Source organism: Bubalus bubalis, chromosome 3 (assembly GCF_019923935.1).
Source record: "Bubalus bubalis isolate 160015118507 breed Murrah chromosome 3, NDDB_SH_1, whole genome shotgun sequence".
In the NCBI taxonomy this organism is placed as follows: domain Eukaryota; kingdom Metazoa; phylum Chordata; class Mammalia; order Artiodactyla; family Bovidae; genus Bubalus; species Bubalus bubalis.
Genome location: NC_059159.1, coordinates 147,279,728 through 147,295,460, shown reverse-complemented (window position 1 = coordinate 147,295,460; position 15,733 = coordinate 147,279,728). Strand labels below are relative to the sequence as shown.

The window sequence follows — 15,733 nt, the reverse complement described above, 5'->3', positions numbered from 1 at the left end:
TGGAGCTGCCTCTGCATTTTAAGAAACTTTATAACTTTGGAAATCACTAGATTATGCACTACATGATCTTCCAAAGTAAAGTCACAAAAATTCTGACGATAATAGATGTTGACCTCTAGGTGCCAGTATTTCTATGCTATTAAATAAGCAGGGGTTTACATTGGTGCCATTAGTCATACAACCACCATCAGTTTCATTTACTTTCATTTAATTCACTGTGGGTGGGAAAAATTCTTGTCTTCCTTCTATTGGTCATAAGACAGAATAACAGGAGAAAAGCATACACATTTTATTAAATTTTTACATGTACATGGGAGCCTTCCCAAGAGAAGACCTTAAGTGACCAGAGTAAGGAAGATTTTATACTTTTTTAGGCAAAGGTACAATATATTTGTGAAGAAACGATAAGACAAAGGGGTTTGGGTTGAGTCACAAATGGTGAAGTAACAAGGAAAATATGGGTAGTTTAACAATCATATCTTTGTTTATGCAGCCTTCCTAGCCTTGAATTCCATGTTTCTGGTGATAAAGTTTTTCCCTCCTCCTGGCACAAGGAGGGTGATTTTCGCAGGGAATATTTGTATCCTTCTTCCTTCAGGAGAACAAAGGAGGGCCAGAGTATCCTTGCATGGCTGTTTCTCAAGTACTTTAATTCAAGTAATCAATATGCCAAAGTGACATACTTGGGGGTGACATATTCTGAACCTCTTCACTAGGTGCCCTCAGTGACAGAGTTCTTATCTGTAGTTTCTGATTCATTTCTCTATAACCCACTGTGAATGGAATCCACCTGCTCTTTTTTTTTATGTCATGGTACTTCCACATGGAATGGAATGATGGATGTGAAACAGCACGTTCTGAAGAGAAGTACTCAGAGGTGCAGGTGGGAGCAGCTGTGTCCACCATTGAAGGATTATGGCTACAGTTTTGTGTGTTGACATAATTCTTAGAAAAATACTAAAGTTACAGTTTTATCACCCATTATTGGAAAGTAGTGTTATATTCATGACTTATGTTAAGAGTGCTGAATTCTATACAGTGATCTCTTGAATTTTTGTTTTCCCTAACTTGTTTTTCTAGGGCGATCCAGTTGACAATATATTCAAACAGAATCTAAAGATCAAGTTTTACATCAGTTCCAGATCCACATCTCCATCTTCATATAGTGAAGATGAAGCGGACACAGTGAAGGTACATCTCTGGGGTGGATTTGCTTCAGAACTTTTCACTTGTACCAAACAAAAGGAGACTGAATCCTGTTCAGAAACAGTGCCCTTTCTCTCTAATCAGATGCATTGCTTAGATAGGAACAGTCTATAGAGAATATTAAGTTTATCAGATGATAGTTAATATTAAGTTTAACTGATAATCATGTCCATGAGGGGACATGGTCTGGCAGGGAGAGAGCTGTCATTATTTTCATTGCTTTAATTAACATCAAGGAGTTAAGCTGTAACAGGAATATTTTACATAATCTTATCACAACATAAAGTCTGGTATTAGGTAAGGCATAAAAATACATTTGCTAAACAGACTCACAAACTTTGAAAACAAACTTATGGTTACCAAAGGGGAAACTTGGGCAGGGCAGAGAAGGATAAACTAGGAGTTTGGGATTAACAATACATGTGCTGTTCTGTGCTAAGTTGCTCAGTTAAGTCCAACCCTTTGCAACGACATGAACTGTAGCCCATGAGGCTCCTCTGTCCATGGGGATTCTCCAGGCAGGAATACTGGAGTGGGTTGCCATGCCCTCCTCTAGGGGATCTTCCCAGCCCGGGGATCCAACCCAGGTCTCCTGCATTTCAGGCAGATTCTTTACCATCTGAGGCACCATGGAAGCCCCAAAATACTGGAGTGGGTAGCCTATCCCTTCTCCAGGGGATCTTCCCAACCCGGGAGTCAAGCTGGGGTCTCCTGCACTGCAGGCAGATTCTATATCAGCTGAGTTACCAGGGAAGCCCATAAATCACTATATTCTAACATTAAATTAAAACAAAACTGCAAATAGTCCTCCTGAGGCCATCCATCATGCAACAACAACAAAAAAACCCCACAAACAAAACAAGACAAAAAATACTTTGCTACTGTTCTTACTAAAATGTAAGATAATTTTATGTCTCACAACAGATCAGATCAGTTGCTCAGTCATGTCCGACTCTTTTCGACCCCATGAATCGCAGCACGCCAGGCCTCCCTGTCCATCACCAACTCCCGGAGTTCACTCAAACTCACGTCCATCGAGTCAGTGATGCCATCCAGCCATCTCATCCTCTGTCGTCCCCTTATCCTCCTGCCCTCAATCCCTCCCAGCATCAGAGTCTTTTCCAATGAGTCAACTCTTCACATGAGGTGGCCAAAGTACTGGAGTTTCAGCTTTAGCATCATTCCTTCCAAAGAACACCCAGGGCTCATCTCCTTCAGAATGGACTGGTTGGATCTCCTTGAAGTCCAAGGGACTCTCAAGAGTCTTCTCCAACACCACAGTTCAAAAGCATCAATTCTTCAGCGCTCAGCCTTCTTCACAGTCCAACTCTCACATCCATACATGACCACAGGAAAAACCATAGCCTTGACTAGACGAACCTTTGTTGGCAAAGTAATGTCTCTGCTTTTGAACATGCTATCTAGGTTGGTCATAAGTTTAATGGTACACAAAATAGCTCTTTGTGGCCCTTTATGATAATTAGAGAACATGACTCTCTGCAAATGTTTCCTCCCGAAATCAAAGGGTTTGGTGTCTCCCAGCTCATATTTTCCATCTTCAGAAATGCTATTTCCCTCCTCTGCATTTCACTCACCCTGGTTAATCTGGGTAGGGTTTCTTGCTACCCACTTTGGAATCCTGGGGACTAGGTGGCGAGTTCTCCCAGAGATACGTGGTTTAGTTTGGAAAATTTTCAGGGTGGTTTATAGCCAGGTCAGACATTGTTTTCAAATTCTGCTCAGAGCATTTAAAATTTTGATAACAATTTTATTTTATTGTTTTAAAATTTTAATAATATCTCTCTCATGAAGGAAGAAGGTACAAGGAATAATCTATCACAAGCCCATATACCTATTACCCACAAATTAAGAAAACAGTTTGACATTTTTGTTCAGATAAAAAGAAAAATTGGAATGATACTGAACAGTTGAGCCCATCTAACTGCATTCTTTTGTCCTGGGAGGTGATCAGATATTTTGAAATGGTGTGCATTCTTCTGTTCACCCTCTTATATTTTATATCCTAGGCATGAGTTCTTCAATTTCAAAGGATTGCTTGGTCTGCTCAAAATACACAAATAATATCCCTATTGTGAAAATAATCTACTATTTTCACAGTATTTATCCATGTCAAGACAGTTCATCTTTAACTGCTGTGTAGTATTCCAGATTATAAATATACTTATTTATACATAACCATGATTTATATAATTATGTTCCTTTTTATGTATTGATGTCTTTTTTCCTTATTACAATTTCTCTATTACAAAGAGACTGTTGGGACCTGTTTGACTATATACATATGGGAGAATTTGTTAGTTACTAGCTAGTAGAAATGCATATTTCCAATGCATAATTTTGCCAACTGTTTTAATTTTTTGAAACAGTCACACATTTTACAGAAATACTATAAGTGCAGTATATATTTATTTTTCCTAGACTATTTGAAAGTTGTCATTTGATTTTCCATCACCTTGAATACTTAAGCTTGTACTTCTTACAAATAAGAATGTTCTCCTACATCTTATACATATACAGTACAACCATCATCACTAACATTGATGCATCACTATCAGCTATCTAATCGTCAGACCCCTTCAGGTGTCACCAACTGCCCCCTCGTGTCCATTATTGCAAAAAAAAAAAAAAAAAAAGCAGTTCAAAATTGTACTTTGCTCTTGGTTGTCGTCTCTCAATAGTTTCTTGCCATATGGAAGTCATTAGTCTCTTGCTAAAGTCTTTCTTTGACTTCATTGCCTTGATACTCTCAAAAATCATGCTGGTTTAGAATAGAATATCCCTCATTTTACAAATGCTTTCTTGTGACTTGATTCAAGTTATGCATGTTTGTCAAAAATATCACAGAAGTGATGCTGTGGTATTCTCCTTACATGCTATCAGGTGGTTCATGATTTTAATGTTTTCCATTGCTGATCATGCTTACTTGACCTCTGCACTAAGGTGGGAATTTCCAGGCCTGTCCACTGAGAAATTACTTTTTTCCCTTTGTAATTAATAAGTATTTTGTATAGAGGTACTTTGAAGCAGTAAGTACCACATTTCTTAACAATTTGCAATTTACTTGTACCTATATGGACACATAGTTTTTCATTTTACTTCATTGTTTACAATCCATTATAGTCATAATTTATTCTAGTATTCAAATGGTTGTATAGCTCATCTTGTATTTTGCCGGCCATGGATTTAGCCATCTCTCCAAGCAGCACTGATTGCTTTCAGTGGAAGATGGTGTTTAGAAGATAAGATCTGGGTGTTAGGTATGCTCATTGCTATGGGATGCCACTATCCCAGAATGCTTGTTGGATAGAGATAGAGAAAAATATATTTATATATCAGTCTCTATGCAGAAATCTATGTATCTGTGTATCTGTCTGTCATCTATCTGTTCATCATCTCTACTCTCCTACTCAGCTACTTACTTATCTAACTACTTACCTATAAAAACTGTGAGTTCATACACACATTTATACCACTAATTCCAAACCAACATTATAGGTTTCAGTCTAGTTTTCTCCTTTTCTATATTGTTAACTTCTTTCTGTGACAGTGAGAAACTTGCCTCTTTATACTCTCAGTGAAGTGAAGTCGCTCAGTCGTGTCTGACTCTTTGTGACCCCATGGACTGTAGCCTATCAAGCTCCTCCATCCATGGGATTTTCCAGGCAAGAGTGCTGGAGTGGATTGCCATTTCCTTCTCCAGGGGATCTTCCCGACCCAGGCATCGAACCCGGGTCTCCCACATTGCAGGCAGACGCTTTACCGTCTGAGCCACCAGGGAAGCTATTCTGTCACCTCTGTTCTCTGTGAGCAGTCTGCCATCTCCGCAGCTACCTCATCACTTCTCACACTGCATGGACTCTGTGTCGCTATCTTAGATTACCCTCCTTGTGCACACTCATCTCACCTTGCTGGGAATAGAGTTTTTAAAAACCAATTTCTACTCTCACTTAGCAGCACATAAGAGTTCTCATTTCCTTATACCTATGTTGACACTTGCCACTACTAGACCATTGAAATTTTGTAATTCTGATGGATATGAAGAGGTATCTAATTATTGCTCTCATTTTGTCATTTAGAGGTTTTTCATTCTATTAGTAAAATATATCTCCTTCTACTGCTTGAGGTTGTTAATTGTTTTATAAGAATTCCATTTCTATCCTATTCTTCTGCCCTCGAAGTGCCAAAAAGATTTAAAGTTTTGCTTTTTGCATTTAGGTCCTTAAACCAACAGGAAATTATATCTTTGTTTGCTCTGAAGTAGGAATTTGACTTTTGCCACCATGATACCATGATAGTTAGTTGTCCCAGGCCCAATTCATTGACTAGTCTATCAACTCCTAATAATTTGTAATGTCACTTCTATCACATATCAGCTTTATTTAGTTATTTACTTACTTATTTGGTTGTAAAATAAACATGCTTTTGAAATGTGGTGTTCAAGAAGACTCTTGCAAGTCCCTTGGACTGCAAGGAGATCAAACCAGTCAATCTTAAAGTAAATCAGTCCTGAATATTCATTGGAAGGACTGATGCTGAAGCTGAAGCTGAAGCTCCAATACTTGGGCCACCTGATGCAAAGACCTGACTCATTGGAAAAGAACCTGATGCTGGGAAAGATTGAAGGCAGGAAGAGAAAGGGGCTACAGATGATGAGATGGTTGGATGACATCACTGACTCAATGGACATCACCTTGAGCAAGCTCTGGGAGTTGGTGATGGACAGGGAAGCCTGGCGGGCTGCAGTCCATGGGGTTGCAGAGTTGGACACGACTGAGCAACTGAACTGAAAATATACATAAGGGCTTCCCAGGTGGCCCAGTGGTAAAGAATTTGCCTGCCAATTCAGGAGACATGAGTTCAATCCCTGGGTCTAAAAGATCTCCTGGAGAAGAAAATGGCAACCTGCTCTGGTATTTTTGCCTGGGAAGTCCCATGGATAGACTAGCTTGGCAGGCTACAGTCCATGCGGTCACAAATGAGTTGGACACAACTTAGTGAACAACAACAACAAAATTGGCATAACATAAAATATTCCATTTATTCATGTTTAAGTGTAGAGTTCAGTGGAATAAATTACTTTCACAGTGTTCTGCAAATGTAACTATTACAGTATTTATTTCTCAAAATTTTCCATCTCCACAAACAGAAGTTTTATCTTCATTAAACCATAACTTGACATTTCCTTTCCCCTTGGTCCATGGTAAACTCTCATCTACTTCGCATCTCTATGAATTTGCCTATTCTATATATTTTATATAAGTAGAGTCATATAATCAGAGAAGGCAATGGCAACCCACTCCAGTACTCTTGCCTGGAAAATCCCATGGATGAAGGAGCCTGGTAGGCTGCAGTCCATGGGGTCGCTAAGAGTCGGACACGACTGGGTGACTTCACTTTCACTTTTCACTTTCATGCATTGGAGGAGGAAATGGCAACCCACTCCAGTGTTCTTGCCTGCAGAATCCCAGGGACAGTGGGGCCTGGTGGGCTGCAGTCTATGGGGTCGCACAGAGTTGGACATGACTGAAGCGACTTAGAAGAAGAAGAGTCATATAATATTTGCCCCTTTTTGTCTGGCTAATTTCACTTGGCATAGTATCTTCATATTTCATCTCTGTTATCATGTGTGTCAAAATTTCAATTGTTTTTAAGGCAAAAGAATGGACAAATAGACCGATGAAATATAATAAAATCCCCAGAACCATACAGAGGAACAAAGATAGTCTCTTCAACAAATGGTGCTTGAAGAACTGGACTATCACATGCAAAAAATATAAACCTTAGACACAGACCTTACACTCTTCAAAAAATCCATTCAAAATGGATCATAAGCCTACATTTAAAATGCAAAACTACATCATAGGTGAAAGTCTCAGCAACCTTGCATTAGATAATGACTTCTTAAATATAAAATCAAAAGCAAGAGCCACAAAATAAATTTTTGATAAGTTGCACTTCATTAAAATTAAAAACTTTTGCTCTGCAAAAGAGACTAAGAAGACTAGCCACAGACAGGGAGAAAATATTTGCAAAAGATAAATATGATAAAAAAAAAAAAACCTGTCATCCAAAATATACAAAAACTGTTAAAACTCAAGAAAAAACTCATAAGAAAACAAAAAACTTGATTAAAAATGGGTCAAAGACTAAACAGAGACCTCAATAAAAAGAAGATACATAGATTGCAAATAAGTACAGGAAAAGATGTCCGTATATATGTCATCAGAAAATGCAAGTTAAAACGATGTGATACCTCTACACATCAAAATCTGGGACACGGACAACATCAGTACTGGCAAAATGTAGAGCAATAGGAACTCTCACTCATTGCTGGTGCAAATGCAAAATGGTTCAGCTACTTTGGAAGACAGTTTAGCCATTTCTTACAAAATTAAACACTTTCAATACAGTCCTGGAATCATGTACCTTGATATTATTCAAATGAAATGAAAACTCATCTCCACACAAAATGCTGTACATGGATATATTTGGAAACTTTATTTATAACTGCCCGAGCTTGGAAGCAACTTTCTTCAGTTCAGTTCAGATCAGTCACTCAGTCATGTCCGACTCTTTGCAACCCCATGGACTTGCAGCACGCCAGGCCTCCCGGTCCATCGCCAACTCCTGGAGTTTACTCAAACTCATGTCCATTGAGTTGGTGATGCCATCCAACCATCTCATCCTCTGTTGTCTGCTTCTCCTCCTGCCTTCAGTCTTTCCCTAGCATCAGGGTCCTTTCTTTTTTTTTTTTTTTAAGGTTTCTTTATTTTGTTTTAAATTTTACATAATTGTATTAGTTTTGAGTCAGCTCTTCATATTTAGGTGGCCAAAGTATTGGAGTTTCAGCTTCAGCATCAGTCCTTCCAGTGAATATTCAGGACTGATTTCTTTTAGGATGGACTGGTTGGATTTCTTTGCAGTAAAGAGACTCTCAAGAGTCTTCTCCAACACCACAGTTCAAAAGCAACAATTCTTCTGCGCTCAGCTTTCTTTATAGTCCAACTCTCACATCCATACATGACTACTGGAAAATCATACCTTGACTAGAGGGACCTCTGTTGGCAAAGTAATGTCTCTGCTTTTTAATATGGTGTCAAGGTTGGTCATAACTTTTCTTCCAAGGAGCAAGCGTCTTTTAATTTCATTGCTGCAGTCACCATCTGCAGTGATTTTGGAGCCCAGAAAAATAAAGTCAGCCACTGTTTCCACTGTTTCCCCATCTATTTGCTATGAAGTGACAGGACCAGTTCATCAGGCACTCTGTCTATCAGATCTAGTCCCTTAAATCTATTTCTCACTTCCTCTGTATAATCATAAGGGATTTGATTTAGGTCATACCTGAATGGTCTAGTGGTTTTCCCTACTTTCTTCAATTTAAGTCTGAATTTGGCAATAAGGAGTTCATGGTCTGAGCCACAGTCAGCTCCCGGTCTTGTTTTTGCTGACTGTATAGAGCTTCTCCATCTTTGGCTGCAAAGAATATAATCAATCTGATTTCAGTGTAGACCATCTGGTGATGTCCATGTGTAGAGTCTTCTCTTGTGTTGTTGGAAGAGGGTGTTTGCTATGACCAGTGTGTTCTCTTAGCAAAATTCTATTAGCCTTTGCCCTTCTTCATTCTGTACTTCACGGCCAATTTTGCCTGTTACTCCAGGTGTTTCTTGACTTTCTACTTTTGCATTCCAGTCCCCTATAATGAAAAGGACATCTTTTTGGGGTGTTAGTTCTGAAAGGTCTTGTAGGTCTTCATAGAAACGTTCAACTTCAGCTTCTTCAGCATTACTGGTTGAGGCATAGGCTTGGATTACTGTGATATTGAATGGTTTGCCTTGGAAACAAACAGATAACATTCTGTCATTTTGGAGATTGTATCCAAGTACTGCATTTTGGACTCTTTTGTTGACCATGATGGCCCTTATGATTATACAGTGGAAATGAGAAATAGATTTAAGGGACTATATCTGATAGACAGAGTGCTTGATGAACTATGGACGGAGGTTCGTGACATTGTACAGGAGACAGGGATCAAGACCATCTCCATGGAAAAGAAATGAAAAAAGCAAAATGGCTGTCTGGTGAGGCCTTACAAATAGCTGTGAATAAAAGAGAAGCAAAAAGCAAAGAAGAAAAAAGAAGATATAAGCATCTGAATACAGAGTTCCAAAGAATAGCAAGGAGAGATAATAAAGCCTTCCTCAGCGATCAATGCAAAGAAATAGAGGAAAATGACAGAATGGGAAAGACAAGAGATCTCTTCAAGAAAATTAGAGATACCAAGGGAACATTTCATGCAAAGATGGGCTCAATAAAGGACAGAAATGGTATGGGCCTAACAGAAGCAGAAGATATTAAGAAAAAGTGGCAAGAATACACAGAAGAACTGTACAAAAAAGATCTTCACAAGCCAGATAATCACAATGGTGTGATCACTGATCTAGAGCCAGACATCCTGGAATGTGAAGTCAAGTGAGCCTTAGAAAGCATCACTATGAACAAATCTAGTGGAGGGGGTGGAATTCCAGTTGAGCTATTTCAAATCCTAAAAGATGATGCTCTCAAAGTGCTGCACTCAATATGCCAGCAAATTTGGAAAACTCAGCAGTAGCCACAGGACCGGAAAAGATCAGTTTTAATTCCAATCCCAAAGAAAGGCAATGCCAGAGAATGCTCAAACTACCGCACAATTGCACTCATCTCACACGCTACTAAAGTAATGCTCAAAATTCTCCAAGCCAGGCCTCAGCAAAACGTGAACCATGAACTTCCAGATGTTCAAGCTGGTTTTAGAAAAGGAAGAGGAACCAGGGATCAAATTGCCAACATCCTCTGGATCATCTAAAAAGCAAGAGAATTCCAGAAAAAACATCTATTTCTGCTTTATTGACTATGCCAAAGCCTTTGATTGTGTGGATCACAATAAACTGTGGAAAATTCTCAAAGAGATGTGAATACCAGACAACCTGACCTGCCTCTTGAGAAACCTATATGCAGGTTAGGAAGCAACAGTTAGAACTGGACATGGAACAACAGGTTGGTTCCAAATAAGAAAAGGAGTATATCAAGGCTGTATATTGTCATCCTGCTTATTTAACTTATATGCAGAGTACATCATGAGAAATGCTGGACTGGAAGAAACACAAGCTGGAATCAAGATTGCCGGTAGAAATATCAATAACCTCAGATATGCAGATGACACCACCCTTATGGCAGAAAGTGAAGAGGAACTCAAAAGCCTCTTGATGAAAGTGAAAGAGGAGAGTGAAAAAATTGGCTTAAAGCTCAACATTCAGAAAACGAAGATCATGGCTCTAGTCCCATCACTTCATGGGAAATAGATGGGGAAACAGTGGAAACACTGTCAGACTTTATTTTTTTGGGCTCCAAAATCACTGCAGATGGTGATTGCAGCCATGAAATTAAAAGACGCTCACTCCTTGGAAGGAAAGTTATGACCAACCTAGATAGCATCTTCAAAAGCAGAGACATTAATTTGCCAACAAAAGGTCCATCTAGTCAAGGCTATGGTTTTTCCAGTAGTCATGTATGGATGTGAGAGTTGGACTGTGAAGAAAGCTGAGAACTGAAGAATTGATGCTTTTGAACTCTGGCGCTGGAGAAGACTCCTGAGAGTCCCTTGGACTGCAAGGAGATGCAACCAGTTCATCCTAAAGGAGATCAGTCCTGGGTGTTCATTGGAAGGACTGATGCTGAAGCTGAAACTCCAGTACTTTGGCCACCTCATGCAAAGAGTTGACTCAATGGAAAAGACCCTGATGCTGGGAGGGATTGGGGGCAGGAGGAGAAGCAGACAACAGAGGATGAGATGGCTGGATGGCATCACCGACTCAATGAACATGAGTTTGGGTAAGCTCCAGGAGTTGGTGATGAACAGGGAGGTCTGGCGTGCTGCAATTCATGGGGTCACAAAGAGTCAGACATGACTGAGCGACTGAACTGAACTGACAGCACCAGATGGCATGATCTTAGTTTGCTGGATGTTGAGTTTTAAGCCAACTTTTTCATTCTCCTCTTTCACCTTCATCAAGAAGTTCTTTAGTTCCACTTCACTTTCTGCCATAAGGGTGGTGTCTTCTGCATATCTGAGGTTATTGATATTTTTCCCGGCAATCTTGATTCCAGCTTGTGCTTCATCCAGCCCAGCGTTTTTCATAATGTACTCTGCATATAAGTTAAATAAGCAGGGTGACAATATACAGCCTTGATATACTCCTTTCCCTATTTGGAACTAATCGCTGTCCATGTCCAGTTCAAACTGTTGCTTCCTGACCAGCATATAGATTTCTCAAGAGGCAGATCAGGTGGTCTGGTTTTCTCATCTCTTTAAGAATTTTCCACAGTTTTTTGTGACCCACACAGTCAAAGGCTGTGGCATAGTCAATAATGCAGAAGTAGATATTTTTCTAGAACTCTCTTGTTTTTTTTTTTTTTTTAATAATACAACGGATGTTGGCAATTTCATCTCTGGTTCCTCTGCCTTTTCTAAAACCAGCTCGAACATCTGGAAGTTCATGGTTCACGTACTGTTGAAGCCTGGCTTGGAGAATTTTGAGCATTACTTTGCTAGTGTGTGCTGCTACCGCAGCTGCTAAGTCTCTTCAGTCGTGTCTGACTCTGTGCGACCCTGTAGACAGCAGCACACCAGGCTCCCCCGTCCCTGGGATTCACCAGGCAAGAACACTGGAGTGGCTGCCATTTCCTCCTCCAATGCATGAAAGTGAAAAGTGAAAGTGAAGTCAGTCAGTCGTGTCTGACTCTTAGCGACCCCATTGACTGCAGCCCACCAGGCTCTTCCATCCAGGGGATTTTCCAGGCAAGAGTACTGGTGTGGGTGCCATTGCCTTCTCCATGCTAGCGTGTGAGATGATTGCAATTGTGCGGTAGTTGTGCATTCTTTGGCATTACTTTTCTTTGGGATTGGAATGAAAACTGACCTTTTCCAGTCCTGTGACCCCTGCTGAGTTTTCCAAATTTGCTGGTGTATTGAGTGTAGCACTTTCACAGCATCATCTTTTAGGATTTGAAATAGCTCAACTAGAATTCCATCACCTCCATTAGCTTTGTTCATAGTCATGCTTCCTAAGGCCCACTTGACTTTGCATTCCAGGATGTCTGGCTCTAGGCTGGTGATCACACCATCATGATTATCTGATTCATGTAGGTGTCTGGATAAATAAACTGTGGTACATGAAGACAATGGAACATTCAGTTCAGTTCAGTTCAGTCGCTCAGTTGTGTCCGACTCTTTGCGACCCCATGAATCACAGCACGTCAGGCCTCCCTGTCCATCACCAACTCTCGGAGTTCACTCTAACTCACGTCTGTCGAGCCGGTGATGCCATCCAGGCATCTCATCCTCTGTCGTCCCCTTTTCCTCCTGCCCCCAATCCCTCCCAGCATCAGAGTCTTTTCCAATGAGTCAGCTCTTCATATCAGGTGGCCAAAGTATTGAAGTTTCAGCTTCAGCATCAGTCCTTCCAATGAATATTCAGGACTGATTTCCTTTAGGATGGACTGGTTGGATATCCTTGCTGTCCAAGAGACTCTCAAGAGTCTTCTCCAACACCACAGTTCAAAAGCATCAGTTCTTCGGTGCTCAGCTTTTTTCACAGTCCAACTCTCACATCCATACATGACTACTGGAAAAACAATAGCCTTGACTAGATGGATTTTTGTTGGCAAAGTAATGTTTCTGCTTTTTAATATGGTGTCAAGGTTGGTCATAACTTTCCTTCCGAGGAGTAAGAGTCTTTTTAGTTCATTGCTGCAGTCACCATCTGCAGTGATTTTGGAGGCCAAAAAAGTCTCTCACTTTTTCCACTGTTTCCCCATCTACTTGCCGTGAAGTGATGGGACCAGATGCCATGATCTTAGTTTTCTGAATGCTGAGCTTTAAGCCAACTTTTTCACTCTCCTCTTTCACTTTCATCAAAAGGCTCTTTAGTTCTTCTTTGCTTTCTGCCATAAGGGTGGTGTCATCTGCATATCTGAGGTTATTGATATTTCTCCTGGCAATCTTCATTCCAGCTTGTGCTTCATCCAGCCCAGTGTTTTTCATAATGTACTCTGTATATAAGTTAAATAAGCAGGGTTAAGTGTCAGTAGAAAAAGTCAATTCCCAATTACGTTTTGCTATTATGTATCAGATCAGATCAGATCAGTCGCTCAGTCGTGTCCGACTCTTTGCAACCCCATGAATCGCAGCACGCCAGGCCTCCCTGTCCATCACCAACTCCCGGAGTTCACTCAGACTCACGTCCATCGAGTCAGTGATGCCATCCAGCCATCTCATCCTCTTTCTTCCCCTTCTCCTCCTGCCCCCAATCTCTCCCAGCATCAGAGTCTTTTCCAATGAGTCAACTCTTCGCATGAGGTGGCCAAAGTACTGGAGTTTCAGCTTTAGCAGCTATTATGTATAAATATGATTAATTTTTGTGTTAATCTTGTGCCATGTGTCTTTGTCAAATTCATTTAATAGTTCAGGATTTTATTTTTATTTGACGTTCCTAGGCATTTTCTACACAGATTATCATGTCATCTGCAAATAAGATAGTTTGATTGCTTCTATTCTGGTCTGTATGCCTATTATTTTTCATTCTGCCTGTTGTCCTGGCTAGAACTTTCAGGTTGAGTTGAATCAAAGAAGTAGTAATGGAGATCCTTGCCTTGTTTCCTTTCTTAGGAGAAAGTATTTGGTTTTTCATTAGTAGTAGTAGTGCTTGCCTTTGTTTTCTTATAAATGCCCTTCATCAGGTTAAGAGCTTCCTTTCATTCCTAGTGTGGTGAGAGTTTTATTATGAATGGATGTTGAATTTTGTCAAAAGCTTTTCTGCATCAACTGATATAATGATATGATTTTTGTTGTTCAGTCGCTAAGTCATGTCTGACTCTTTGCAACCCCGTGGATTGCATCACACCAGGCTTCCCTGTCCTTCACTGTCTCCCAGAGTTTGCTCAGGTATGTACTATGGAGTCAGTGATGCTATCTAACCATCTCACCTTCTGCCACCCTCTTCTTTTTCACCTTAAATCTTTCCCAACATCAGTATTTTCCATTGAGTTGGCTCTTTGCATCAGGTGGCCAAACTATTGGAACTTCAGCTTCTGCATCAGTTCTTCCATTGAATATTCAGGGATGATTTCCTTTAGGATTGACTGGTTTGATCTCCTTGCTATAAAAGGGACTTTCAAGAGTCTTTTCCAGCACCACAATTTGAAACCATGAATTCTTGTGCACTCAGCATTCTTTATGGTCCAGCTCTTACATCCGTACATGACTACTAGAAAAAGCATAGCTTTGATTAGACGGCCTTTTGTCAGCAAAGTTATGTTTCTGCTTTTTAATATGCTGTCTAGGTTTGTCATCACTTTCCTTTCAAGGAGCAAGCATCTTTTAATTTCATGGCTGCAGTCACCACCTGCAGTGATTTTAGGGCCCAAGAAAATAAAATCTGTCACTGCTTCCACTTTTCCCCCTTCTATTTGCCTTGACGTGATGGGATCAGATGCTATGGTCATAGTTTTTTGAACATTGAGTTTCAAGCCAGCATTTTCACTCCTTTTTTTTTTTTTTTTTTTTTTTTTGCCCTCATCAAGAGGCTCTTTAGTTCCTCTGTACTTTCTGCCATTAGAGTGGTATCATCTGCATATCTAAGGTTGTTGATATTTCTCCCCACAAGCTTGATTCCAGTTTGTGATTCATACATCCTGGAATTTCACATGATGTACTCTACATATAATTTAAATAAAAGGGTGATAATATACAGCCTTGTCATACCTCTTTCTCAATTTTGAACCAATCTGTTATTCCATGTGCAATTCTAATTGTTGCTTCTTGACCACATACAGGATTTTTAGGAGACAGGTAAAGGTGGCCTGTTACTCCCATCTCTTTAAGAATTGTCCATAGTTTGTTGTGATCAACACAGTCAAAGTCTTTAGCACAGTCAATGAAACAGAAGTAGATGTTTTGTTGGAACTCCCTTGGTTTCTCTATGATCCTTCACCATGACAAGGCTGTGATCCATGAAGCGGGATGATGTGGTAGTCTCTCTTTAAACAAAATAAAACTAAATTGGAGCTAAGTCATTAATAAATTGCCTTATAAGAAGGAATCTTTATTGTATTTATTTAATAAATCCATATAAAAGTCTATTTATTGGGATGCATAGTAAAGAGGCAATTTTTTCTTACTGTCTTTGAAAATTTTGCAAGTGTCCTGAATTTCCTGCATTTACTATCAATTTCTTAGAGTATTTTTTTATCCATGGTTATTTACCATTTTGCAAATCTATGTACTTATAAGCTCTGCTTAACTGTGCAGCATCTCTGCTTACAATCAGATTTTATTCTCCAGGAACATATGTAAGCATCCAATTCTTTCCATTTCAAAATGTGTTTTATACTATGTCCTAGGAAAGAAAAATTTTATATCACATCAGTTCAGTTCACTCACTCAGTCGTGTCCAACTCTTTGTGACCCCAT

The 15,733-nt window shown here is 39.8% G+C and overlaps 1 protein-coding gene across 1 annotated transcript in view; it reads left to right on the top strand.

Moving 5' to 3' along the window:
• LOC102409886 (serine/threonine-protein kinase MRCK alpha) overlaps nucleotides 1-15,733 on the top strand; it is a 53,501-nt gene that overhangs the window by 20,668 nt on the left and 17,100 nt on the right. The window contains exon 6 of the mRNA XM_044938464.2: nucleotides 1,081-1,191. Within this exon, the coding sequence (XP_044794399.2) occupies nucleotides 1,081-1,191 (111 nt within the window). The remainder of the gene's footprint in view (nucleotides 1-1,080; nucleotides 1,192-15,733) is intronic.